This window comes from Aureococcus anophagefferens (assembly GCF_000186865.1).
Source record: "Aureococcus anophagefferens unplaced genomic scaffold AURANscaffold_59, whole genome shotgun sequence".
In the NCBI taxonomy this organism is placed as follows: Eukaryota; class Pelagophyceae; order Pelagomonadales; family Pelagomonadaceae; genus Aureococcus; species Aureococcus anophagefferens.
The window spans coordinates 52,155-76,613 of NW_008705612.1; the positions used below are offsets into that span (position 1 = coordinate 52,155).

General features: G+C 52.4%; 8 protein-coding genes across 8 annotated transcripts; 4 read left to right on the top strand and 4 right to left on the bottom strand.

Moving 5' to 3' along the window:
• Positions 1-230: 230 nt before the first annotated feature.
• On the top strand, positions 231-827 carry AURANDRAFT_34029 (hypothetical protein; the record flags this gene model as incomplete). Its single annotated transcript, XM_009043593.1, has 1 exon — positions 231-827. A coding segment is annotated over one exon (597 nt), but the record flags the coding sequence as incomplete, so codon positions are not given.
• Positions 828-2,176: 1,349 nt separating this feature from the next.
• On the top strand, positions 2,177-3,505 carry AURANDRAFT_67988 (hypothetical protein; the record flags this gene model as incomplete). Its single annotated transcript, XM_009043594.1, has 4 exons — positions 2,177-2,277; positions 2,326-2,350; positions 2,492-2,751; positions 3,283-3,505. The coding sequence occupies 4 exons, from the start codon at positions 2,177-2,179 to the stop codon at positions 3,503-3,505; spliced, it is 609 nt and encodes a 202-aa protein (XP_009041842.1).
• A 404-nt stretch (positions 3,506-3,909) lies between these two features.
• On the bottom strand, positions 3,910-4,515 carry AURANDRAFT_67989 (hypothetical protein; the record flags this gene model as incomplete). The annotated part of the gene is made up of 1 exon (XM_009043617.1): positions 3,910-4,515. One exon carries the CDS (start codon positions 4,513-4,515, stop codon positions 3,910-3,912), a length of 606 nt encoding a protein of 201 aa, XP_009041865.1.
• Positions 4,516-4,663: 148 nt separating this feature from the next.
• On the top strand, positions 4,664-5,449 carry AURANDRAFT_34021 (hypothetical protein; the record flags this gene model as incomplete). The annotated part of the gene is given in 2 exon segments (XM_009043595.1): positions 4,664-5,232; positions 5,248-5,449. Coding segments are annotated over 2 exon segments (771 nt in total), but the record flags the coding sequence as incomplete, so codon positions are not given.
• Positions 5,450-10,453: 5,004 nt separating this feature from the next.
• Positions 10,454-11,920, top strand: AURANDRAFT_67990 (hypothetical protein; the record flags this gene model as incomplete). The annotated part of the gene is made up of 6 exons (XM_009043596.1): positions 10,454-10,484; positions 10,753-10,822; positions 11,102-11,202; positions 11,308-11,374; positions 11,513-11,609; positions 11,672-11,920. The coding sequence occupies 6 exons, from the start codon at positions 10,454-10,456 to the stop codon at positions 11,918-11,920; spliced, it is 615 nt and encodes a 204-aa protein (XP_009041844.1).
• A 741-nt stretch (positions 11,921-12,661) lies between these two features.
• Positions 12,662-15,708, bottom strand: AURANDRAFT_67991 (hypothetical protein; the record flags this gene model as incomplete). Its single annotated transcript, XM_009043616.1, has 13 exons — positions 12,662-12,892; positions 12,962-13,023; positions 13,048-13,249; positions 13,325-13,561; positions 13,604-13,648; positions 13,670-13,690; positions 13,813-13,925; positions 14,125-14,292; positions 14,417-14,468; positions 14,606-14,666; positions 14,725-14,882; positions 15,232-15,451; positions 15,479-15,708. 13 exons carry the CDS (start codon positions 15,706-15,708, stop codon positions 12,662-12,664), a joined length of 1,800 nt encoding a protein of 599 aa, XP_009041864.1.
• Positions 15,709-16,359: 651 nt separating this feature from the next.
• On the bottom strand, positions 16,360-16,755 carry AURANDRAFT_5631 (hypothetical protein; the record flags this gene model as incomplete). The annotated part of the gene is made up of 1 exon (XM_009043615.1): positions 16,360-16,755. A coding segment is annotated over one exon (396 nt), but the record flags the coding sequence as incomplete, so codon positions are not given.
• Positions 16,756-20,684: 3,929 nt separating this feature from the next.
• Positions 20,685-22,943, bottom strand: AURANDRAFT_67993 (hypothetical protein; the record flags this gene model as incomplete). Its single annotated transcript, XM_009043614.1, has 8 exons — positions 20,685-20,823; positions 21,020-21,048; positions 21,148-21,223; positions 21,273-21,442; positions 21,704-21,766; positions 21,792-22,148; positions 22,278-22,722; positions 22,798-22,943. The coding sequence occupies 8 exons, from the start codon at positions 22,941-22,943 to the stop codon at positions 20,685-20,687; spliced, it is 1,425 nt and encodes a 474-aa protein (XP_009041862.1).
• Between the last annotated feature and the right edge of the window lie 1,516 nt (positions 22,944-24,459).

Here is a 24,459-nt window from a genome sequence, read left to right on the forward strand (position 1 = left end):
CTGCCTCAGAACTTGTGCAATAGCTTTCGTCTGAGTTTGATCTGGAAGTGTCGGCTACGCTGCTCTTCGACCACCCAAGCGTGGGATCTATTTCTTCTTACGTGGCATCGAATCTTTAGGACGTCGATGCCTCCGCTGCGACTCACTCTTCAACTTGTGCGGTGAAAGTCGCTGAAGCTCGAGAATAAATGCAAGACGAGGGACTGCCCATGCTGGTTTCTTAGCCTACCAATGGCGTCGCTAGAATCACGTACAATCGACCGAAAAAGAATAACGCCTTTGATGCTGCAGTCTCGAATGCTCTCGTGACTGTTCTTGCGACGCTGAACGAGGATCGACGCACGCTCGCGATCGTCATCACAGGACGTGGCACCTACTTCTGCACGGCCGCGAAGTTCGACGAGATGCTCCACCCAACGCATCCAATGGAACTTCACGCAGACCTGACAATGGGAACCTTGACCTTGTTCGACTCGTTCATCACATTCAGCAAACCAATCGTAGCAGCCGCGAACGGCCCGGCGTTTGGCGGCGGCGTGACCCAGGCCACTCTCTGCGACAACGTGGTCTCCTCGCGACACGCTACCTACTCGCTACCGTTTTCTCACTGGCGGGTTTCCCCTGAAGGTTGTTCATCTGCGCACACGGCCCGCGTCGTTGGTGCTGGCAAAGCGCGGAGGATGCTCGCGGGCGGATGGATCCCCAACGCAGATGAAGCGAAACTCATTGGCCTGGTTGCTCAAGTTTCGGACGCTTCGATTCTTCTCGAATTGGCGGATAAAAGGATTCAAAACCTCATGTCTGAACATCGCAGCCGCGCTTTTTAGAGCACGGTGGTCGAATCCGAGGTGTGCTAGGAATACAGCATCATAAACGTACAGGAAAGTGTCGCTCTCGCGGATTCGTGCCTCTCACTGCACTTTCTGACTATTCAGTCTCAACTTCCATCTTCTTTGGTTGATTACCCCCTGCTTTGTCTTTCGATGGCTATGACTCTCCCACTTGGGTCCATGCAGTTGATCAAGTCGCAAGGAGACGATACCAATCATGACGAGTGGCGCTAGCAGGTTGACGCGGCAATAGTGCGAGCTTATGATCCGCGCTCAAATACGATATAGGAATCGGAGGAGTAAATCACGCATATCGCGCGTATTGACCAGGAAATTTGGCTGTCAAACCTCAAAATAATTTTGCCGAGCAGTATTAAGCGACCTGATCAGCTGTAGAACTTTGTTGTGAGAGGTCTGACGGCAACCACACCGCCAACACGATGGAGCGTACCGAGCGCGCTTGCAGTTTCTGCGACATATGGTAATTTTGTACTCGGATAGCTTAGTCTAGAGCGTGCTGCTTGGGGAATGTCACATTCAGAAGTCTCCGCCGTAGACCCGCAGCAGCTCATCGTCTTGGAAATGAGCTACGTCGTGTTTGCGGATGACGCATCAGGTGCCTGCAGGGCACATCTCATCAACTTAAACATAGGGGTTTATCTTGGCATTTCTGGGTCGCTTGCAACGGCAGCTGGGGATATGGGTACTCAGACATAAACGAATACAATAAGCGTGTATGCTGGCACGTCAACTTCCATGGCCGTCGCCTCGGGTCGCATCTCGTATACGCTCGGGCTGACAGGTCCGTGCTTCCCTGTGGATACGGCATGTTCGGCATCTCTCGTCGCGCTCCACGTCGCTAGCAGCGCTCTGTAGCTGGCGGAGTGCCCACGTGCTTGTGTGTGTGGAGAAGGACTGCTGGAAGCGATAATATTCGCGGCATTTAGCGCGGCGGGCATGCTCTCCGCTTTTGGACGCTGCCACACGTTCGATCGCCGCGGAGACGGGTACTGCCGCGGCGAGGGCTGCGGAGTTTTTTTACTGGACTCTGGAGTCTCTACCAAGGTTGCTGTCCTTGGCACGGCGGTGCAGTAGGACGGCCCGAGCGCGAGTTTGACCGCGCCCAACGGATCATCGCAGAGGCGATTGGTTTCGACCGTGCGGGACAGCGATACTGAAAACCGGGCTCTCGAAGCTCACGGCACGGGAACGGCGCTCGGAGATCCGATCGAAGTAGTCTACAGGTGTCAAACGCGTGGCCGAGCCATTCGTCTTAGGTCGGAGCGGCTATGGGAGCCTTGTGTATGAGCTCACAGTCGGTACAGTGCGCATCTTTGAAGTCAAACATGGGTCACCTGGAGCCATCGGCGGCTGCCGCGGGATTGGCCGCTCTCGTGCTTGTACCGCTCGGTATATGCTTGATCGCTATGAATGCGCAGCTCAGACTGTCTGACGCCCCTTGGGAAGCGAAGCGCCCCAACCTTGAAGCTCGTAGGCTGAACACGCACCTGTCTTCGATCGTGTCGACATGATTTGAGATGCCCACCGAGGTGTTGGCTGAAGGCCTCCGTGGATAACCACCGATGGGTAGGCTGAGCTCTTTCGGCTTCAGCGGGACCATCGCGCACGGGGCGTTTGTTTCTTTGGCGTGCTCGAGGTAGGTCCTGGAGAAGTTTGGTTTGGCTTCTCTCTATCGTGCTCAGTCGCAGCCTGTTTGTAGCAAGCGGCTGCAAAATCGATGGACTGCTGGAGAGGACCCTGGCGTGCCCCAAAGCTTCCTAGTCACGAACGGCTCCCTGTTGCCCTCGACGCAAGCCGATCTCGCGGATCACATAGTTGGAGGAAGCATCTTACTTCCGGGTGTCGGCTACATCGAGTTAGCCTTGGGGTCTCATGAGTCGAAAAGGACACTTGTCGGAGTGTAATTTCTACGGCCATGCATACTACCAAAGCCTGGCCTAGGCTGATGCATCTTGAGATGTACGAGCCAAACCTCTGGGGCGTTTGCGATTGATAGCGTGACAACAGAGGGACAACCAACATTTTCGAATCACTGCATAGGAAACTTTTCGGGAGCAACCAATGACGAGAATGCACGAAAAGCCGGCTGTCCTGCACCGCTGACTTGGAGGATGAAGAGCAGTTTTACAAATCTCTCGCGTTGAGTGGCAGGCAGTTGTTGAGGAGGTTGATAACCGACCTGCACTGATGTCACATAAATCGACAGTCCCCAAAAGAGGTCGGAGATCCACACAGCCTCGAATGCGACAGCGTGATCGCCTTGGAAGCCATTAGTGTTGCTAAACGCAGCGCGGCTGAGCATGCGCGCTTCCGTGATACGTCAAGCTTGCAGTCGCAATTCACAGCCGAGGTAGACAGGTTGTTCGTAGATACGACCTGGCAATCTGAGTGCCACCTGTCCGCAAAGTAAGCCTGTCCATGATTTAGATAGGTGCCAGACCACCGGTGCACCTCTAGCAATCCAATTTATTTTGGGGAGGAGCTGCACCAGGCTCTCTGTATTTTGCGTGCAGGAGCTTCAATATAGGACCGTTGCGTCTGATCAAATCCCATCAAGGTCAAAATTATGTGCGGGCGCAGGGCTGCAAGATAGGATCAATGTTGAGCTCATGAATTTATCAAAAGCAAACAACTTAGATATCAATACGTTTTAAGAATAGTGTTTTCGAGCATTGGCTTCAACCCGGGCACTCGTTCAAACCAAAGCAGCTGCCTCAACAAGCTCGGCAAAAGGGACTCTGACCGCCCAGAGGGCCGCGCTTTGGACACGATTCCGAAATAAATCATTCAGCCCAAGCTAGCCAACCTGTTCATTTCTGAGTTTGGGAGCCCTGATCAAGAGTAATTACGGACGTCTCATCTCGCAGGAGAGTCGCCGACTTGCGTTGGCCACGGCTTCTTTGGCTAGCCCCAGCCATGCGCTTTCCAGGGCGAGATCTGTCTGTCCCTCAGCACAACAAGGAACCACTGTCTGTCCCTCAGCACAACAAGGAACCACGCGGGCACATAGCCTCACCTCTTTTGATGGGCTCCATAATGAGCTCGCTGGCATCGCAACTCAGCTTACTGGCACCGCCGTCTCGCTCGACGCGCCTCTCATGTCGGCTGGGCTCGACTCCATCGGAGCCACGGAGCTCTCGACGCGTCTCAACGAGCGCCTCGAAACGGAGCTACCGTCGACGCTGCTGTTCGACCACCCATCGCTGCGATCCATCGCTGGTTCCTTGACGATCAGTTGCGGAAATTCTAGTCCACGAGAAAATTCCTGAAGCGTGATATGTCGAGAAGTCGCGTCCAATCCGCAAACGATCTCCCAAAGCACTTCTTCTGTGGCTACAACCATCTCTGCATGGCTCATCGATGTCCTCGGCACAGCCATCGCCACGAACTCGCCACTGATGGCTGGCGGTCTGGACTCGGTCGCGGCGACGGAGTTTGCGAATACGCTAACGGAATGATTCACGATTGAATTGCCGTAGACGCTCCTTTTCGACCACCCGACGATCGAGTCAGTAGCCGGGCTCATCTCAGAGACAGCCATCGATGGAGAGGGAGTATAGCTTGTCACCGACGCCTCCCAGACAACGATGTGGCACCAGGCTGAAGCAGCACTCCCAGAATGACCGAGTGTCGCAGTGTCTCTCTCAGGCTCATTCTCATTCATTCTGCCAGGCTTTACTTCCACGAATACCGGACTAGAGCACCTCGTAACCCTTGGTTTAGCGACCAACTCTGGTGTGCCCGTCACGCGCTGGTAGAGCAACGCCTCTTATGTATCAGCAGCGTACGGGGCTTTCACCATTTTTTCGTCAGATGCAGCTGCCTTTGGAATCTCGAGGATGGAATCGCAAGGCATGAATCCTCAGATGCTGGTCGTTCTCGAAACAACGACTGCCACGCTTTGTGCGTTGAGCTGCCGCGCATCGCTAGCAAATACGCCAGTTGGGTTCTTCCTCGGCGTTGGCGGCGCTTTCTCTAGTGAGGGTGCTAGCAAGGGCGCTGCTAAGACACAAGCACCTTCGGTATATTCGGGAACCTCCGGAGCCCTCTCCGTGGCGTCTGGTCGGGTGTCTTTCACGCTCGGGCTCTCGGGTCCATGCCTGACACTGGACACGGCATGCTCGTCGGCGCTTGTCGCCACCCATCTGGGGGCCTCGGCTATCAAGCTGGCCGAGTGTCCGCAGGCTGCAATAACGGGCGTCGGCATGTTGACGCAGGCGGTGTCGATCGCTTTCTCGGCGGCAGGCATGCTCTCCGCTTTTGGACGGTGCCACACGTTTGATCGCCGCGGAGACGGATACTGTCGCGGCGAAGGTTGCGCAGCTTTTTTACTGGACTGTGGTGCCTCTACCAAAGTTGCTGTCCTTGGCACGGCGGTGCAGTAGGACGGCCCGAGCGCGAGCTTGACCGCGCCCAACGGATCATCGCAGAGACGATTGGTTTCGACCGTGCGGGACAGCGATACTGAAAACCGGGCTCTCGAAGCTCACGGCACGGGCACGGCGCTCGGAGATCCGATCGAAGTAGTCTACAGGTGTCAAACGCGTGGCCGAGCCATTCGTCTTAGGTCGGGGCAGCTATGGGAGCCTTGTGTGTGAACTCGCAGTCGGTATAATGCACATCTCTGAAATCGAATATGGGTCACCTTGAGCCATCGGCGGCTGCCGCGGGACTGGCCTCCCTCGTGCTTGTACCGCTCGGTATACGCTTGATCGCTATGAATGCGCAGCTCAGGCTGTCTGACGCCCCTTGGAAGCGAAGCGCCCCAACCTTGAAGCTCGTAGGCTGAACACGCACCTGTCTTCGATCGTGTCGTCATGATTCCAGATGCCCTTGGAAGCTGCTGCTCAAGGTGAGAACCAGCGAACATCCATGGGTCGGCTGAGCTCCTTTGGGTTCAGCGGAACCATCGCGCACGGGGCTTTTGCGGCTGTGGTGTGACGACGATCGTTGGACACTGCCAAATTGCCCTCCCTCTATCGTTCGGGAAGAAAGCAACCAGCAAAGGCATGCACATGCACAGCCCATTCAAAGGAACATGCATCATAGATTATTGACTCGCCCCTACTACCCTTGCTGACGTCACGGGTTGCTACTATTCACGGCAAAGTGTCACTTAGTTCTTTACACCTGCAAAGCGCTTCAGCTATTTTGACTAACGGCGTTTTTTCCGAAACCTGCGTCAGCATTTGGGGATCAATGGATGATCGAGGTATTATGCTTGACTCAAGGGGAACCGCCCCTGTATGTGTGGCTGCTAGACAATAAATATACATGCCCCGACACTCATTTCTTTGAGCATGATCCGCTTAAAGTACGCAGTTCACTTGGGTTCGGTGCCCGCAAAATATTGAATTATTCGCCTTTACTTTTCACATTCGCTGACAGCCGTATGTTTGAACCTTTCATGAACGGGAAATCAATCGTGTTACTATACTTCCCGACTTCGGCCTCCGGTGCCTTCGAGAGGCGAAGAAAATATCAGTAATTTTCTTGGCTCCAGACAGCTTGCGCCGTCGCCACACCCCGGACTGTACCATTCTTGACACAAGGCAGTTGCAGCCCATGGTTTGAAAAATCGTCAACTCGGCTGGCGAGTCTTTTAAATAGATGGAGCTTTCTGCTGCCCGTGCGCGGACATCCAGAATTCAGGTAGTCACCAGTCCCGACTAAATCCATGCCTCCGTCAAGGACGCCTTGTCTGACGCGGTCGCAGCTGAGAGCAGTATCGAAAGCGACACCACGCTGGCCGACCTTGGCATCGATTCTTTGTCAGTTGTTGAATTCCGGAACAAGCTATCACAAACCACCGGAGTTGCGCTATCAAACGAGTTGATCTTGAGCAATCCTTCGATGGGGACAATCGAAGATGCACTGCTCGAGGAGCTGCGAACTAAAAAGTCACTGTCCGAATTAATTTCTGGACCAAGGGATGAATCTCCACTCGACCTGTTCACGAATCCTGATGCTATCTCTAATTGTCGTCGGTGCAATCGTACGCACATCTTTGTGCTCTCCACCCCCCGAGCAGGATCATCACTTCTTCAACTGTGCCTGCATGCGCATTCTCTGATTTTTGCGCCACAAGAACTCTATCTCCTCCCGTTTGAATCGATGAATTAACGATAAGCAGCACTCCCCGATGCAATGGGGCTTTCCAGCGGTCTCACCCAGGCCATAGTTGAGCTAAAAGCGGTGAACAGCGCGCGCGTGAAAATGATTGTGGCAATACAGGCCATGTCTTTCATCAGCATCTTGGACCTGTCTCGAAAACTTTAGGATTGGGCCTCCCCTAGGCTGTTCATCGACAAGACGCCGCCGTACTCGAGCGATGTTCGGGTGTTATGACAAGCTGAGTCCTGATTTTAGCGAGCAAAATATCTCTTCATATCACGCCACCCCGTGCCCTGCATTACCTCCTGGATCGATCTCATGAAGAAGAATCTAGCACTTCAAAACAAAGTGGCAGCCGTCGAATGGAGTGCCATAGAGTTCGATTGGGTTGCGCACAACAAAAACATTAGGCAGGTCTGTGCCGGGTTGCCTGGCAATTGCCGTGCGCGAGTGTGATACGAGGACCTTGTTCGCTCACCCATCCATGTCCTCAGCGCCGTAGCTGAATTCTTAGGGCTTAAATTTGAGCTTCAAATGGCGAATCCCTACAACACAAACGCTGTAAAATCGTTTTCGATCCACGGTGGTGTGGCGGCGACGGACCCGAAGCTGCTCAAGAACTCGTCCATTGACCCCAGGTCTCACCAGCCGTGTCTACTCCCGAATTTTCCCGGAGCAAGACAGAGACATGCGCAGCTTGGCCGACAAGTGGAAATAAAAACACGGCAATTGTCATCTTTCCCCGTCAGCCAGACAACTAGGTTGGGAATTGGGATACGGAACAAAATCATAACCCGCTCATAAGTTCCGTGTCATCAAGCGGGTCTCTGACTCATTTCTTGGCACGTTGAGGTGTGGTACGCGACAGACAGCCGCGATCATTGTCATGTACGATGGCCTTGGCTTTTAGTATGGAGTAAGTTTGCTACCTTTGCTATCAACCGAACAGAAACTGATCGCCTTGCAAGCCCCCGAGTTTATGTCTGAGCAGCAAACCCTTGTCGATGTTCATTCTTGAGGCAGGCACCACACTGCGGTGCTCTAGCGAGAGCTCTCTGGAGGCAGCGCCTGCCTCGTGGGATATTCGTTTGGCGGACTGCTCGCTACTTGCATCAGAGAGTGCCTAATACTAACACAGCCTGTGAGCTTGTTGTTGATAGACCCCATGCCATGCGATTCCAAGTGAGCAGATTCAACCGCAGTTTCTTCCGCGCTCGAGCAAACGGCAGTTTTGTACGGCTTCCTCTTATTCAAACTATGAATAATACCGTAGTAGCGCGCGTTTCTCTAAGCGGCCGTCAAAGTCGGCGACATTGTGACGCCTAATGACCTTTTCCAGCAATTGCAGAAAGCGACCGCTAATACTGAATATGTAGAAGTGGGTCGGATTGCAAACTTTATGCTAAACTTGCAAACAAGTTTCGATTGGAACGCTAGTCGGGCCTTTGCCGGGAAGCTGGTCGGAACAGCTGGTGGGTCAGAGCATTTTATTGGTCGAGGCCGTCGTCAAGGCGATCATCCCGATGGAGCATATGGATGGTCACGGAACGTGGGGCTTGTGCTGCAACTTGCCAAATTAACCGGGGGGCATTTTGACGCATTCAATTCCCAATCGAATTCCACACTTCTGTTCCGCGCCACAACTCCGAAAGGGACCTAGAGCTTCGAAAAAAACGCAGAGGCCTGGTTCTCGGCCAGTGCGCGACGCCCATACTAGGGAGATGCATGGATTTTCGGGGAAATTACTGGCATGAGTAGTAGGAAGTTAGGATAGTTTATTAGCTTCCTAACGTCGCTATGACGTCAGTCAAACTACTATCCAGCAGGTGCACTGTCCGGCGACTGTGCTACCTCGCTGAGCCTGGTGCTCTCTGGCACGTCGCTGTGACGCTAACCAGACAGACACCACAGACACAGAAGAGCGCTATGCTATGGGTTGGCAATCTTTATTCGCTAAGGACGCGTTAGTCTATGTCTAGAGCGGCTTAGACGATGGTGGGTCGTTTAGCGAGCTGACTTGAGCTGAGGGGTTCCGGGGAGGACAACTTAACCCGCGTTGATCCTAGCCCTCAGAAACCGACGCGTTTGGACGCGTGGAACGGGCCCTCGAATTAAGTGCGAACATTTTTCTAAGAAATTTGCGCATTCGTCCCCGCCAGCACTCTGGAATTTTCCACCGCGCGTCGCCATCGGTAAGATTTTGCTTACTTGGACCACCAACCGCTTCCGACGGCGGGCGCCGTAAGCTCACCGCGGCCGGTGAATTAAGTGTGAGGACCCCGGCTCGTAGCAAGCAAACGCGTTTGGGTTAATTTATTGAAGTAGTAATCGAAAACCTCATCGAAATCGTCCAAAACTGCATCGTTTCGACCGTCGGATAACGCTGCGATGATGTGATGCGCCGGCGCCGCGCCGTTTTGCGCTAGGTGGTGCACGAAAAGCGCGCGTGCTGCGCCGGACAGCGACGCCGGGGTTCGAGAGCGCAAAACATCCTGCTGGCGGCCTTCCGCGGCGAGACTGTCGATCACTGCGACTGCGGGGCGCGCCCCCACTCGATTTTTGCATCCCCGGGTTCATATGCCGTGACAGCTGGCATGGGGCAACTCATCACCTGTCTACGGTCGCCCTGCGACTGAATTAGGTTCGAAACTCCCCCGCGCGCGCGACGACGTCGACGGCGGCGGCGGCGGCGGCGGCGGCGGCGGCGACGACGACGACGACGACCGACCGACCGACCGACCGACTGGCCCAGAAAATAGGTGCCAGGAACTAGCCCGGGACCCAGGGGAAGTCACCCGAGGTCCCCCCGAGTACGCCCCAGTCGGTTTGGTTTAAATTTTACCACCCGAGACCCCAAAGCCCGAGTTCACTCAGCGTAGAATCGCTGCCCGAGGACCTCCGGTGGGCTTCGCGACCCGCCGGCTGTGCTAGCTCGGCCCGCCCGGGGCGTTCGGGGCCCCGCGGGCTGCGGAAGGGCGCCCGTGCCGGGGCATTCAGCGCTCATGTAGAGAACGAAATATATATTATCCAAGAATCCAATCCGCTGATCCCATTGGTCGGACGAGATTTCAGACGTCTGAGTTTCGAGCATGGTCCAACGATCTCTGACGCTGCGTTGGGCATATTATGGTTCACAGGGGAAGAAAACGAGAGTAGTTCGCAGTAGGAACTCGGGGTCAGAGATCCTGAAACTTCAGTCCGTCTCGTGGGGGAACACGCAGAAGCTGAGATCTCTGTTCCCCGCCTCCCAGCGCCGCGCGACGCGCCCACCGTGGCGTGTTCGACTTCTGCTGCCTCTCGCTCGACATGGAGTAACTTTTCGAGAACGCCGACCCAGACTTCGTACGGCGAAGTGCTCTCAGTTTCTTCCACAGTGGCCCGGAACATGCCGAACGCAGCGTCAGATGTCGTTCGACCATCGTTCAACCCCCTCAATTATCATTTGTCCGAATCCCGAATAATGAACCGTTCGTTCTGTGTATGCCATGATGATCGAGATTGCTGGGTATTTCCTACTGGGTATTTCCTAGTGTTGATTAGGGGTATGGTAAATCGGCGGGGGATACGGGGAGGATACAGCGTACTCGCCAGCTGCGTTTGGCACCCGGCGGCCATACTTGCCGCGCCCCGCCCTCCTTATCCCTCAGCATGCTCCAAACCACGACGCAGGCACGCGGTGGCATCTCGCTGTTTCGGGTATCCTCGAATTTCGAGTCCATCAGCGCGTGTGCGATCGTCCCGCTGAGTCCAAACGCGTTGATGCGCCCCTGAATAACTGCTATGCTAGGATGTCGCTGCTGTATCATATGGCAAGTTTCCACAGAAATACACGGGAATGCCGCAGTCAAGGGCAAAATGTGACGATTGGTGCATTGAACCTCGGGATTTGGCCCAATTCTTGCCCTGATCATCGTTTCGATCAGTGAGGCGATCCCTGCTCCCGCTGATGCGATTCCCAGGTGACCAAGAGTCGCTTTGAGAGATGAACACTACAACGTAGCATTGTGCGCTTGGCGCCAGACACTGCTGACTGCGCCAATTTCGATTACATCTCCTAGCGGTGATCCCGCGCTGTGCGCCTCAAGCGGAACTGTCAATCCTTGAATTTCGTGCTTCGATTCTACACATCAAATCAGATTTTCCAGTGACCTGCCGTTTGGCGCCGTTAGGCTTGTGCGGAGCCCATCGCTAAGTGCTGCCGTTGATGCAACTTGCAGCGTGCACCCCAAGGCGTCTGGTATTAAAGCATACGCCACGCAGCTTTCGCCTCAGACATAGCCATCTGCCCGGGCATCAAACGAGTGGCAGCGCCCAACAGCTGACATTGCCCCTGAACACGTAGGCTACGAGGCTGATACGAGCACTCCACAGCAGAGAACCAAGCCTGGAGTTTGGGTTATTCAAATGAGGTGGATGCCTACAAGCTGAGTCGAACAGGCTGTGTCCAATGTGACACACAAGCCGGTGAGGCCAAAGGTCCAAGAGATGATCGCACAACCCTAGTTTGCGATCTATCCCTGAATCCCAACATACACCGCCGATTCCAGGTGCCTAGAGTCGACTTCCAAACATAATTATGCGCAATGTAACAAGAGATTCTCAAGCGGACGCGCATTCCTCCATTCTGGGCAGCTGTCACTCATCGTGGGTGATGACAGAAACGAACCATAGATACTCTCTGCGCTCCTAGTATGACATCAAAATAGAGGAATCAGGGTTGGGGTCTTGATTCTAGAGATGACATGCCTAGTCAGACAACTGCTGCCCCGCACGAGACCAGGCAACTCAAGGCAAGAGCGGCTGATGAAGAGCGATGGCTGTCTTTCGGCCACTCGGGACGGATGTTCACGTGCGAAGAATTTTTGGGATTCGCAAGGGGGCTGTATTACTTGGCCGGTTGTCAAAATCCAGGCCAAAATGGCCTCGAGTGTAGGGTAATCGAAGAGCAACGTTGAGGGAAGCTCAATACAGCATCACTCTGAAATCAATTGGACAAACTACACGCCAGATAACGAATCCAGACCAGCGGTTTGAAGGGGGCGATCAGCGGCTACAGTAGTACCAAGGAGCTCTAAGATCGACATGTCGAGAATCTTGACGATCGAGTGAGGCTCATAGCATAGAGATTTATAGTCAACGAGAATCATTCCCAAGTAATCACTCACCGCAGCTAGCGTTGGATATTCGAAGAGTATACTTGAGGGAAGTTCCGTGTTGAGCCGTTCGGAGATGGCTTAAAGGTATTAGGCGCCTGCCAAGGAATCTAAACCAGCATCTGTGAGCGACTCGTCCCAATCAGGATCAGTTCCAATGAGCTCTCGCGCTGACAGAACGATGATACGGTGAATTTCCGAAAAAGCATTCTTATCGACCTTGCACCCTTGCATATGCGTATGACCCACATGCTGCTTACTCATGTGCGCGTCCGTAGCATTCGCAACCCAATAATTCAATCGAGAAACGACCGGGTCGGTGCCCAGACTTGCAATATTTCCGATTTGGAGACCACTATCAACCCATTCCGGCGCCAGAGCGTCGACAATTGTACCAAATTAAGATTTAAGTCGGGTCTTTTGATTTGATCGATGCCGTGCCTCGCAAAGATCGACCAGCGCCGACCATTCTCGACGATTCTCTGAGAGGAATTGGTTGGGCAGGAATCGGCGATGATAGTTCAAGCTTCGATCGATCACACGCTAATAGGCGGCAGCCGCATACGCAGCGTTTTTGGTCATAAAATGAGCTTGCTCTTGAAATGCTGCGGATGCTGGAAAATCTATGACGTCCACTGCCATCCCTTCGGAGTCAAGACAATCTCGGCTTTCGAAAAACTTCATCAGCATGAGTATGTTGAGCGCTGCCGCTTCCAAGTAGCTCGACCCGCTTGGGCTTTGGAATCCGCCGGCATTGTCTAGAATTGCCTCGGCCTAATATGCAAGGTTAAGACGCACGATATTATTTGAGTATATCAAATTCTATCCGAGAACTGCTCACACCCTTTCATTTTTCCAATACCCTGTACATTTGACGACCATATCACAAGAAATTGCTTCCCCACCTGATGTTCATATCTCTGATTCACCTATTTGCTGGACTTCACCGAGCGTCGTGGAAAGAAGGCCGTAGTAGTGAGCCACAAGCCATATGTCTGATACCGAGACGGTGTGTCCGTGTGGCGACATCCGCCCTTCCAACCAGCACTCTGGCTTGGTAACACAACAGTGTTCAAAAGCAGAATTCCATGCAGCAAAAATGTGCTGCGACCCTGCTTTTGCATGAGAAAACTCCAAATCGTAAGGCCGGACAAAATTAAGATAGTCAACAATCAATGGGCAGACGGCGCCTCATCGTCGTTGCACAACTGCCACACGGCTGGCGCCACGTTCAAACGCAGTGCGCACATTTTCGGCCGCGAATGCACCTGCACCAACAATCAACACATTGGCAAAACTGAGTTCGACATGTGTGATCTCATTTTCCACCCCGTAACAACAGGTGCCTTGAAAGCGATGTTCATCGGCAAACTGCAGATGGCGAAGTGCTCCGAGTCGTCGGTTTATGCCAAACAATGATACTTGGGTAGCGAGTATACGCTTCTATTCAGGACAAATTCCATGAAAAATTGCATGAGCATTTACGTGGGTGCGTATCCCAAGCACCAGCGCACCAAACTTGATTCGGTGCTACAAATATAAAGAGGCTACAAAGTTGACGTCGTCTATGATCTAATATGTGGGTGTGTGATCGAAATTAATCATGGATCCCTGATCCGTGATACGATATGCTGCCTCAGAAGTATTTACGCGCGATGATATGTTGGCTTGAGAATGCCAAACGCCACCCACACTCGAACCCCGCTCGAGTAGCAGGCATTAGTGACCATCAGAGAGGACTTTTCTCGCAAGTAACAGGCCGGAGAATCCTGCTCCTGTAATGGCGAAGGAACAAATTGCACTGGGCCTGGTCAAGGGCCTAATGTTTCAAGTTCATTGCTTCCCGATGTATCGATAAATTGTATCAAGCATCTCTCTTGCCGTCCCATTACAGACCTCTGCACACTATGGAGGCCTTGCACAGGTGTGTTTGTATACAAAATTGTGACGAGGGGCACTTGGGCTTGATGACGTCCACGCTTCGACGTGAGCAACAAGTCGCGCACCCGGTTCACCAATTCCGATGGAGATGTTTATAGTATCCGCGTGCTTGCTGAGTTCCTGAAAAATTGAGTTGGGAGTGATAGCTGAGGCTGCGGCCAAGATCTCAATTTGTGGTTCAACACGAAGCTCGCCGAGTAAAGCGCCGGCGTCAGTTGCATCACCACCAAAAACTATCACTTTAGCCAGAGCACGGGTAGATCACGCCCTCACAGAAGTAAAGAATGAATCACGCGGATTCTCTCTCCCCAAACCAAAATGTGATGATGGACGAATCGAGCACTTCAGACAGGCAACAAGGCGCAAATTCAAGCAAAAATCCGAGGCAGCTGTCGACTGCTGGCGGTACCTGGAGGTCATCCTGGCAAGCTGGGGGGGCTCCTCTTCAGGGCCATCTAAAGATTAGAATGCCCCGTGCGCAATCGTCCCGCTAAAGCCAAACGAACTCAGCCGACCCGGGCTAACTTGGGCTCTTGCCCTTAATACCAACTCAGCAGGCATTTGAAACGACGATGATTGCGTGATCGAAGACAGGTGCACGTTCAGCCTTTTCAATAACGTATATCGATAATCAACGAGGACAAGGTAGAAACCGGTTAAGTTACGCGTTAACCGCAATCACCCACGCGATAAGAGGCATGAGGATTAGAGAAACGAGGCCTGCCGCGGCTGCAGATGGTTCCAGGTGGCCGCTGTTTGACTTTAAGGACGCGCAGCTAACTGAGCGCGAATTTGAGTTCAAGGCGCCAACGGCAGCGCCAACCTAAAATTTGAATTAAATGGCACACAAATATCTATTCAAAGGGTACCTCGATCGGATCGCCGAGTGCCGTCCCCGTGCCATGGGCTTCAAGTGCACATCCTCAACCCTTATCTCCCACGGCTTTGATCAGCCGCCGTTGCGACGACCCATTGGGCGCCGTTAAGCTCGCACTCGGGCCATCTTACTGCACCGCAGTCCCCAGAATATCAACGGCTTCGGAAGCATCTCCGGACGCAAGCAAGAAAGCAGCGCATCCCTCGCCGCGGCAGTAGCCATCGGCGCGGCGGTCGAACGAGTGGCATCAACCCAGGGCTGAGAGCATGCCCGCCTCAGAAAAAGCGACAAAAACCATCATTTCCAGAAGTCCCTCTCCGCAGGCGCAGGCGCGTTTGCATTCGGCAAACTGCATTGCACTGGTGGCAACATGGAGTGCGATGAGGGATGCTGAACATGCAGTATCAATAGGAAAACATGGGCCGGTAAGACCGAGTGTGTATGAGATGCGGCCAGAAGCGACGGCCATCGCGTTGGATGTCCCGGCGTACACGCTCACCCTGTTTTGAGATTTACTGTTTTGTTAATTACCTGCATTCTACGGTGCAAGGGATCCTGAAATACCAAGGTAAACCCCAACATGAGATTCAAAAAGATGAGCCCTACAATCTGTTGATTCCATGTCTGAAAATACGACATAGCAAATTTCTAAAAGAATCAGCTGCTGTGGATCAATGGCAGAAACCTCTGCAAAAGACATTCCCCACGCAACACGTTCCAGGTTAAGTTCCCCAAGAAAAAAGTTCCCATAAGCCACAGAAACAGCAGACATGATTGGTATGCTCCATCACGACGGGGGTGTTGTCGCAGCTAGTTGCTTGACGACGAAGCGCCGGAGCTAGTCATCTCACCTGACGCTGCTGGGTAGCACAAATTTTAGGTTAGACAGGAAGACAGCAAGAAGTTTGCCACCCTCTAAAAAAATACCTTGCTGAGGAGATCAATTTACACCTGAGCAGGTGCGCACCAAGACCTCATCTATCCCTGAGTTCAGGTTGCTTGTTTTGCCATGGGACTGCTAAAAAGAAAGCGGTGAGGTCGCGACCATGGAGCAACACAACTACGCATAGCCAGCAGAAGAAGACAGAAGCTATGATTGAATCAACAAGAAGGATGAGGATAGGCATGAGTCTGCCAGCGCAACGCTTTCCTGCGCATTTGCAGTGTGGTACTCCTACTACATTTCAGATCAACACTTCAGGATAGAGTATGTTCAACAATGATTATCAAGGAGTAGTCAGGCCATCTCCTCGGCAGTGTTCAGCAAGACTGAATCATCCACAACAATGGAAGCCACTAAACTTATCGAACCGGCTTCTATCGAATCAGGAATCCAGCCATCTGTGAGCATCCGAGTTGCCGCCTATTGGCCCACAATCCGGGAAACGTGCACGGAAGAACAGCCTTCTGGCGACACTCACCAGCGAGAAAATGGCAAAGAGTATTTTGCGTGGCGCGAGGAGACTGCGCTGTCGCAAAGGGTGGCCTGAGTCACACCTCCGCCAAATGCGGAGCCGTTCACGGCAGCGACGATTGGTTTGCTCAAGTTGAGAAACGAATCAAACAAGGCCAAGGAGCCAGCTGTCAGAGATCCAAGAAGCTCCATTGGACGTAAAGGACGCAGCATCTCATCAAATTTTGCAGCAGTACAGAAGTAAGCACCGCGCCCAGTGATAATAACCGCCAGCGTGGATGTATCTGCACTGATCATCGCCAAGAGGGTAATCAAAGCGCCCGATACCGCAGCATCAAATGCGTTCTTTTCCTTCGGCCGATTATATGAGATGACTATGACGCCATCTACAACTCGAGACACTAAGATAGGTGGACTATTGCACTCTTCAGTTCCTTTACTGAGACTAGAAGTTTGAGGAATAGACTGTGTGACACCGGGCGCCAGGGACGGGTGGGCATCATCCAGGTTCAATACCAGGTAGGCAGAAATAGATGACATTGTCGGGTGATCAAAAAGGAGTGTGGCTGAGATCTCGAGGCAAAATTGTTGTGAAAGCTGCTGTACGAGTTCAGAGGCACCAAGAGAGTCAATGCCTGCTTCCATAAGAGGCGCGTCCGTGCAGACTGCCTAGCCAACTGAGTCTTTGATTATAGAACTCACATGGTTCTGGATACTCCCCTTGCTCCAGAGCATAACTGCAGACGCAGTCGCAGCACTTGATGATTTTGCCCGCGACAAGACAATTGCTGGCCTGGCTGCGCGCTCATCGCAAGGCTGGCAGAGACTGGAAGTCATGGACAAACCTGCAACGTATTTGCAGATAGAAGCTGTGCTTGGATGATCGAATAGCAATGTTGCAGGTAATTCCATCTCAAATGCCCCGCCTATGGACTCGACCACTTCAGAAGCTGCGAGAGAGTCAATTCCAGCTTCCATTAGCGGGATGTCTTCTTATATGCTAGTCCCCACGCTTTGCGCGATCAACAAGTTTATGGTAGATTCGACTGGTTGCGCTTGCGCCTTCGGTTTCGGATTGAACAATGCGATTAGAGGTGTCATGCGCGTGACTTGATCGTATTCCCTGGATCACTGTGCGCGTCATGCAGTAGCGCGCGATGCGACATCGATGGACATCAGGGTCGCGCCTGCAGTGACACTGGCTTCACTGTTGAGAAGTATTTCTTAGATAGAATGATGACCGTGCGAGTCATTTCTTGCCACTGGTATTGCATCAACACTGGCTCCAGCGCAAGCAGTAGCGCTCGCGAGCAACCGAGCTGCTTGAGAATCCAAGGAAACGTTGTCTACAAGACCCAGCGCCATAGCATGCCAAGAGTCTATGAGTATGCCATCGACATACATTCTTGTAGCAAAATGCCAACCCACGAGCTGAGGAAGGACCGCAGTTGCCATGAGCACGGGGCTCAGACCATACGACGCCACCCCCAACTTGAACACTGCACATGCTGTTGCCAGACGGTACTCGCTTGCCAGGCCCAACAGCAACCCACCACCGATTGAAGACCCGTGAAGTACTGAGATTGAGTAGATCGACGCGCTTCAAATCTGGTCCAGAAGATGCCCAGCCCCATGTGTGCCCTGGGCCTTGACCCACCATGTTGAGGACGGAGACGCCGTTTTGTCATAGCGACCGCCAGTGCAGAAGTGGGGACCCGCGGCTTGGAGCACCAACGCCCGAGCGCTGCTCGAAGCAAACACTATTCATAGCAAAAATGCTAGCTTCTGCAAGAGACCTGGACTCATGGCATTGAAAGTATTAAGGTCGTTGAGCTCAAGAGTCACAACGCTAGGATCATTCCACACCAGTATCACCGTCTCAATCGTATCCGACAGATACCACTTCATTGCCCTCAACATCGTGCCTGTGACCACACTCAAAGCTCGCATTACTCGAGTAGGTGACAGTTCAAGCGACAGTTTATGTTTCAGCTGGGAAGCGTCTCACGTTGATACACAATCTCGCACAACCTCATCGATGACGCACATCTCAGATGTTTCCACACTGTCTGCTTGGGATTGATTTGATGTGTATATGACCTTAACAGCAGAAATTATCTGATTGAAAATGTCCCTGAGGGATATCACGGCATTGAGACTCGCGCAGCCTGAGTAGATTATTGCAATTGACGCAGGCTCATCTCTCCCTGGGATTGAATTCCACGTGTTGGTCTCCACGACGCATTCGACATGAATACAGATATCTATTCCGCTTTCCCATGTAGGGCTTAAGATTGCCAAAAGGACAGCAAGTTCTGTTATTCCAAGTGAAGCCAAACGAATTTTAAGGGCCTAGCTTGTTGCGGCAATGATTGCAACATGATCAGGCCACGTGTGATCAATTGTTTGTGGTGCAACGGAACCAGGCGATCACCCACACTCTGCAATGTGCGCGTCTGCTGACAGAGACCTGATATATGAGTCGGTGACTCACAATGCGATGTTTGTTCCTCTGACAATACAATCTGCACCCGCGCTGCACATGTGGGCAAGGAAAAGATTGGACCTTGGCGCCCCACAGGATTCCTTCAAGTCGCCAATTATCGGCGTGGCTGTGAACTAATTGCAAATCGCAAGGTTGCGAAGAAATTCAAACTAAAGCACCACGCCAACAGAACATTGTGAAATGGATTCCATTGCATGCTGCGTTACAGGCGTGGCTCCCATGACAACTACCCGACCCGAGCTCCAGTACAAGCAGAATCTAGATATATTCCAACTTTTGAGCATGACTGCAGGAAGTATGTTTTGCCGTCTCTCTGACATGTGGTCCCACGAAAAAAACGTTGTTTTGTGGTGCATCAAAACACTGATGAGGCTCAAGCTCAGGACGCGCACACAGTTAATGTCTTCAATCACCGTCGTCTGCGAACAAGCGTTCGTTCTTCTACCAACCAGGCGCATTGAAGCTAGTGTGTTTCGAAGACCGACAGCTTTGATACGTCTCAAGGTCAATGCGCAACCCGCTATTCGATCACACGCATCCCTCTCGCTGACGGCGACGGCGCTCACCTGCTGGAAGGAGTGCCTGGGTCAAAGACCTCGGGTGACATTCTTCCTCGTAGCAACGCACCAGTCTGCGATTTGGGCCAAGTCTGCATTGATGTTGGTGATGTTACCAAGGGCGACAAGCAGGGGGGGGGGGATGTCCCAGGTGAAAGTCAACGAGGCCATGCAAGCCGGTTTGATTTGGTAAAACAGCTTGGTATGGTGGAGTCTTCCGCTTAAAATGATAGCTTGGCATGTGATTGAACTCGGCAGGTCTCCGAGAGACCCAGCCCAGGTTAGATCCGCGCATTCAAGGGATTGATCATCTCACCAACGCAAAGACATCTCTCGTGGGCTGGTTCTCTGTACGTTGTATTTGCCGCTACCCTCGAGCGCATGTTGCACACATGCAAAATTCAGCTGTCTGATGCACCCTCCACCTGCGCACCAGATTGGCCTTTGAGCACCTTCAATCGCAGATGACTTTCCGGACACACGAAGACGAATTACTCCGAGCGAGTCAGCTAGTGTCGGAGCTAATTTGGGCAGCTTGTGTCCTCCATCGAAACTAATAATACCAGACTCTGGTCCGAGGATTCCGGCGGTGCGTCCAGCCATGTGCTAAATATCTACAGTATCGTCAGCGCCGACCAAGTGAAAGGAAGGAATATTGATAGCTACTCCTACGTAGAGTCATGCGTGAGCTGGCGAAGTCAAGGCGCACATGCTTATTAATGTTCAAGGATGGAATCCTGGCTGTAATCGTGAAGGGAGATCTGCGAGCAGAATGAATGCCAGCGTGGCACCTTCACTCATACCTGCTAACCCATGAATAGAAGCCTGTTGTCTCAAGACTCGCCGGGCGTGATTCATAGATGCCGTCCAGTCTTCCCGAAGCCCATAGATGTCATCGCCTTTGTCTGTAGCTCGCCGGATGCGAGCGAACATTTCCGATTAACTCGTGCTTGTCAGAGAATACTGGGTGATCAGCCGCCACGACCGCGACTTGCGCGGCTCATACCCGAATCATGCGCGCAAAAATAGACCGCCAGGTCCAGAGGAGAAGTCAGCACCTTAATTTGGAGCGCTCACCGTAATCCACTCTACTTCACGACCTCGCATCCATCCCTGGTGATTCAAAGAACTGGCTTGAAATTCCGCGTAGGTGTCCATGCCGTGGAAATACATGAGCCGAGGTATTGATCAGGAGCCTGGAAAGAATTTCTGACTCGTGTGATACAGCCCCTGATCACACTTCACAAGTGACGCGCACGATGGATAAAGATTCAGGATCCGTGATCAACTTCTTGCTGGCACTTATGAATTCTAGAGACGTCGACAGGTGAAGTCGCAACGGTGGCGACACCAATGATAATTATAATCGACTCAGAAGTTGATAAAATCTTACATATCTCTGTGCTGTATCTACCACCGAACCATCCATGCCAAGTCACCAGGGTCCACCATTGCCTCAAAAGGTCTTTAGGTGTTGCGATCGCCACTTTTAGGTGTGCAGAACCATTGGGTATTTGATCATTGCACCACCGGCTGTCTCTCTGTTTTGATTCCAAGATCGACACGTGCCGGATTGTCTTGAACTAACGGCTACGATGACATTCACCCACGATATTGAGATCTCACGCTCGCATGCTAAGCAAATAACAACTAATTCACCGTGCAAACAAACGCCCCATGCCCGATTGTCCCACTAAATCCAAACGAGCTCAGCCGACCCGGGCTGGAAAAAACTGTCGCTTGTGGAATTAGGCAGACAGGCATCTCAAATGACGAAGATTGCGTGATCGAGGAGAGATGGACATTCAACCTTTTCAATGGACAATCAACATTCCAGGTCACTGGAAGTATATACCGACCGGTCTAGCTGCGCGTTCACTGAAATCATGCATGCCTCAAGAGACACGAGGAGAAGAGACACCAAGCCCGCTGCAGCTGCAGATGGCTCAAGGTGGCCCATGTTCGACTTCAGGGATGCGCATTGTACCAACTTTGAATTCACACACAATGCTCCAATAGCGGCACCTGCCTGAAACAGCCAACTACAGACATGCGACTTGTTATTTGAAAAATACCTCGATCGGATCGCCAAGCGCCGTCCCAGTGCCGTGGGCTTCGAGTGCAGAAACTCAACTCTCATCCCTCACGGCTTCAATCAGCCGTCATTGCGATGACCCGTTCGGCGCCGTCAAGCTCGCACTCGGGCCATCTTACTGTACTGCGGTCCCCAGAACATTCACAGCTTCGGAAACTTGTCCAGACGCAAGCAAGAAAGCCCCACAGCCCTCACCGCGGCAGTACCCATCGGCACGGCGGTCAAATGTGTGGCATCAACCCAAGGCAGAGAGCATACCTGCCGCTGAGAATGCAGTAGACACCATCGGTGTGAGCCTTCCAACTCCTGCAGCCGCAGCTTTCGGGCATTCCAGGAGTCGAATGGCTGATATCGCTAGATGTACGGCCACGAGTGAAGACGAGCATGCCGTGTCGAGTGTCATGCAGGGACCCGTCAAGCCGAGCATGAACGAAACTCGTCCAGATGCTACTGAGAGAGCCCCAGAAGTCCCCGAGTACACCGTAGGTGCTTCATTCTTGCTAGCTTCCGTCTTCTCCACGCCCCCGCTCCAGAGCACACCCCCGAAGCCCAAAAAGAATCCGACTGGCATATTTGCGAGCTCCTGGCGGGAGTTTGACTCGCAGAGCGCAGAATAGCTCGTTTCCAATACTACGATCATCTGAGGATTCATCGTTCAAGACTCTAGCTTCGAGATTCCAAAAGCTGCTGGATCAGAGAGAAACGAAATGAAAGACCCGTATGCTGCCGAGGCGTTGGAGGCGCCTCCTACGATCTCCCAACGTAATACAGGCACTCTCGAGCTCGTCGCAAGACCAAGCACAACAAGGCGCTCGAATCCCATATCTGTGCTTCGAAAGCCTGGGAGGGCAAATGAGAATGCCATTGACATGGACGTTGCGATACTCGACTCTTCAGAAACAATCGCCTCGGTCGACGTTCGAGCAACAACCTCAAAAGAGGTCACCATGTGTCCTTCAACGACCACATTGGAAATAAAGCCTACCACTGACTCAATTGTCGGATAGTCGAACAGCAGCGTCTGCGGAAGTTCAGTGTTGAGTCGTGCTCTCAGCATGCTTGCTAACTCTGTAGCAGCAATGGAGTCCAGTCCAGCAGCCATCAATGGCCTACTACAAACAATAAGCGTGCCAAGCACGTCAACCAGCGACGCCGAGATTATCTCACCCACCTCTTGAGTATTGAAGCCAGCCATGAAATTTGATGAGACAACCCTGCAACAATTCATGTTTGTATTCGTGTTCTCACACTCAACGAGCGTTGTTGATGAAACGAATTCAGCTACTGACTTGATAGTAGGATAGTCAAAGAGCAGTGTCTGCGGCAATTCCGTGTTCAATCGCTTTGTGAGAGTGCTAGCAAACTCTGTTGTTGCGATGGAGTCCAGCCCGGCGGCCACCAGTGGCTTATTTCTGGCGATAGCCGTGCCAAGCATTTCGACCAATAACGCAGAAATTATCTCACTCGGAGAGAAAGTATTCGCACCAACAGCAAAACTCGAAGAAAATGTGCTGCTCGAGACTACGTTTGTCTTCGACTCTCACGACGTTTGTTGAAGAAATCAGGCCCTCAGTTGTAAGTCCTTTGTATTCAGCTAAGCCGTCGTCAATGAGGACACCAAGTGTACAGCACAGGGCAGAACGAACAACTCGCTGGCAGAGCACAGCTCGTACAGTCCACGGTACGTGTTAACTTGGGGGCTGAGAGGCCGAGAGTATGAACGGCACTGACTCGTTTCAAATCAGGAGTACGGCCGCATTTAGACCCCACACTGCGAAATACAGAGCATCATTCAAGGCGCAGTCTAAATTTTGTATTAGCGTGAGATCGTCGTCACCATATCATTCTCAATGCCAAAATTAATTGCCTTGGCTGCGATGGGATTGCGCGTTTTACTAGTCAATGTTGCTACGGACTGGAAAAATGGAGGTCGACTGGTCATTGCGAGTAGCCGCTTCACTTGAGTCAAAACATGCATGCTCACTGCGAAGCGCTCTCCGTGCCATCCACGATAGAGGGCTTCTAGTGACGTTTGTGCGCAAAGTACAGCAGCATTGCGACCTGCGTCTTAACAGGCGTGCACACTAGGACCTGGAGCTTGCCGCAGCGTGCATTACTTCCGCCTTGAATGCCTGGTCAGGCCAGGGCTCACACAAGGGACACCACCTGTCGCGCCTAGTTATTATCATGGCATTCTCCAACATGCTATTTCTGACAAATCAGTGGCGCTTGGACAAGCTCACGCCGACTCGTGTTCGTGACAAGCACCCCTCATTGAAATCGACACTTCACCCAAGGATTTTTGCAGAAACGTCGCACTCTCTATCTTCCCGTTTCAATTCTTCTAGGGTCTTATGTAGCTATGACCAGGATTTGCATCACAGGCTCGTCTTATTACATTAATCGGCTGTAGGGGTGTTGCACAGAGCTCGAGATGCTTGACGTGATTACTGTCGACATGACTTCCAACAGCATGTGTCGTGAACATTGACTGACTTCAACTTTCAACAGCATAGGTTCCAGGGGCTTGCTTTTAGTACCGCACAACGCACGGATCTAAGCCAGGTGCTGGCAACATGTATGGACGTACAAATCCAAGAATGGCCAGCGCTATCTGGTCAGCTCACTTGGTAGACGCACATGCAATCTCTACGTAGCCAACGCCAGGGAAAAGGATGCTGTCGCCAACGATGTGATCAGACAACGTTCCAACTGTCTAGGGTGACATGGTACCCTCCGTGACCTGAACAGATGGTGAAGTTCTTGAAGCCTCACCTAGCCTCATTCCCTGGATGCAACTATTCAAATTCGGTCACTGCGCTCAATAGGAGGACACATTTTTTTTTCTGATGACGGGCGGCGTTACTGCAGAGCAGGCAAATGCTCCGTGTGCAATGGTCCCAGTTGCACCAAATGAACTCAAGTGACCTGAAGGCGAGAAAAGGAAAACT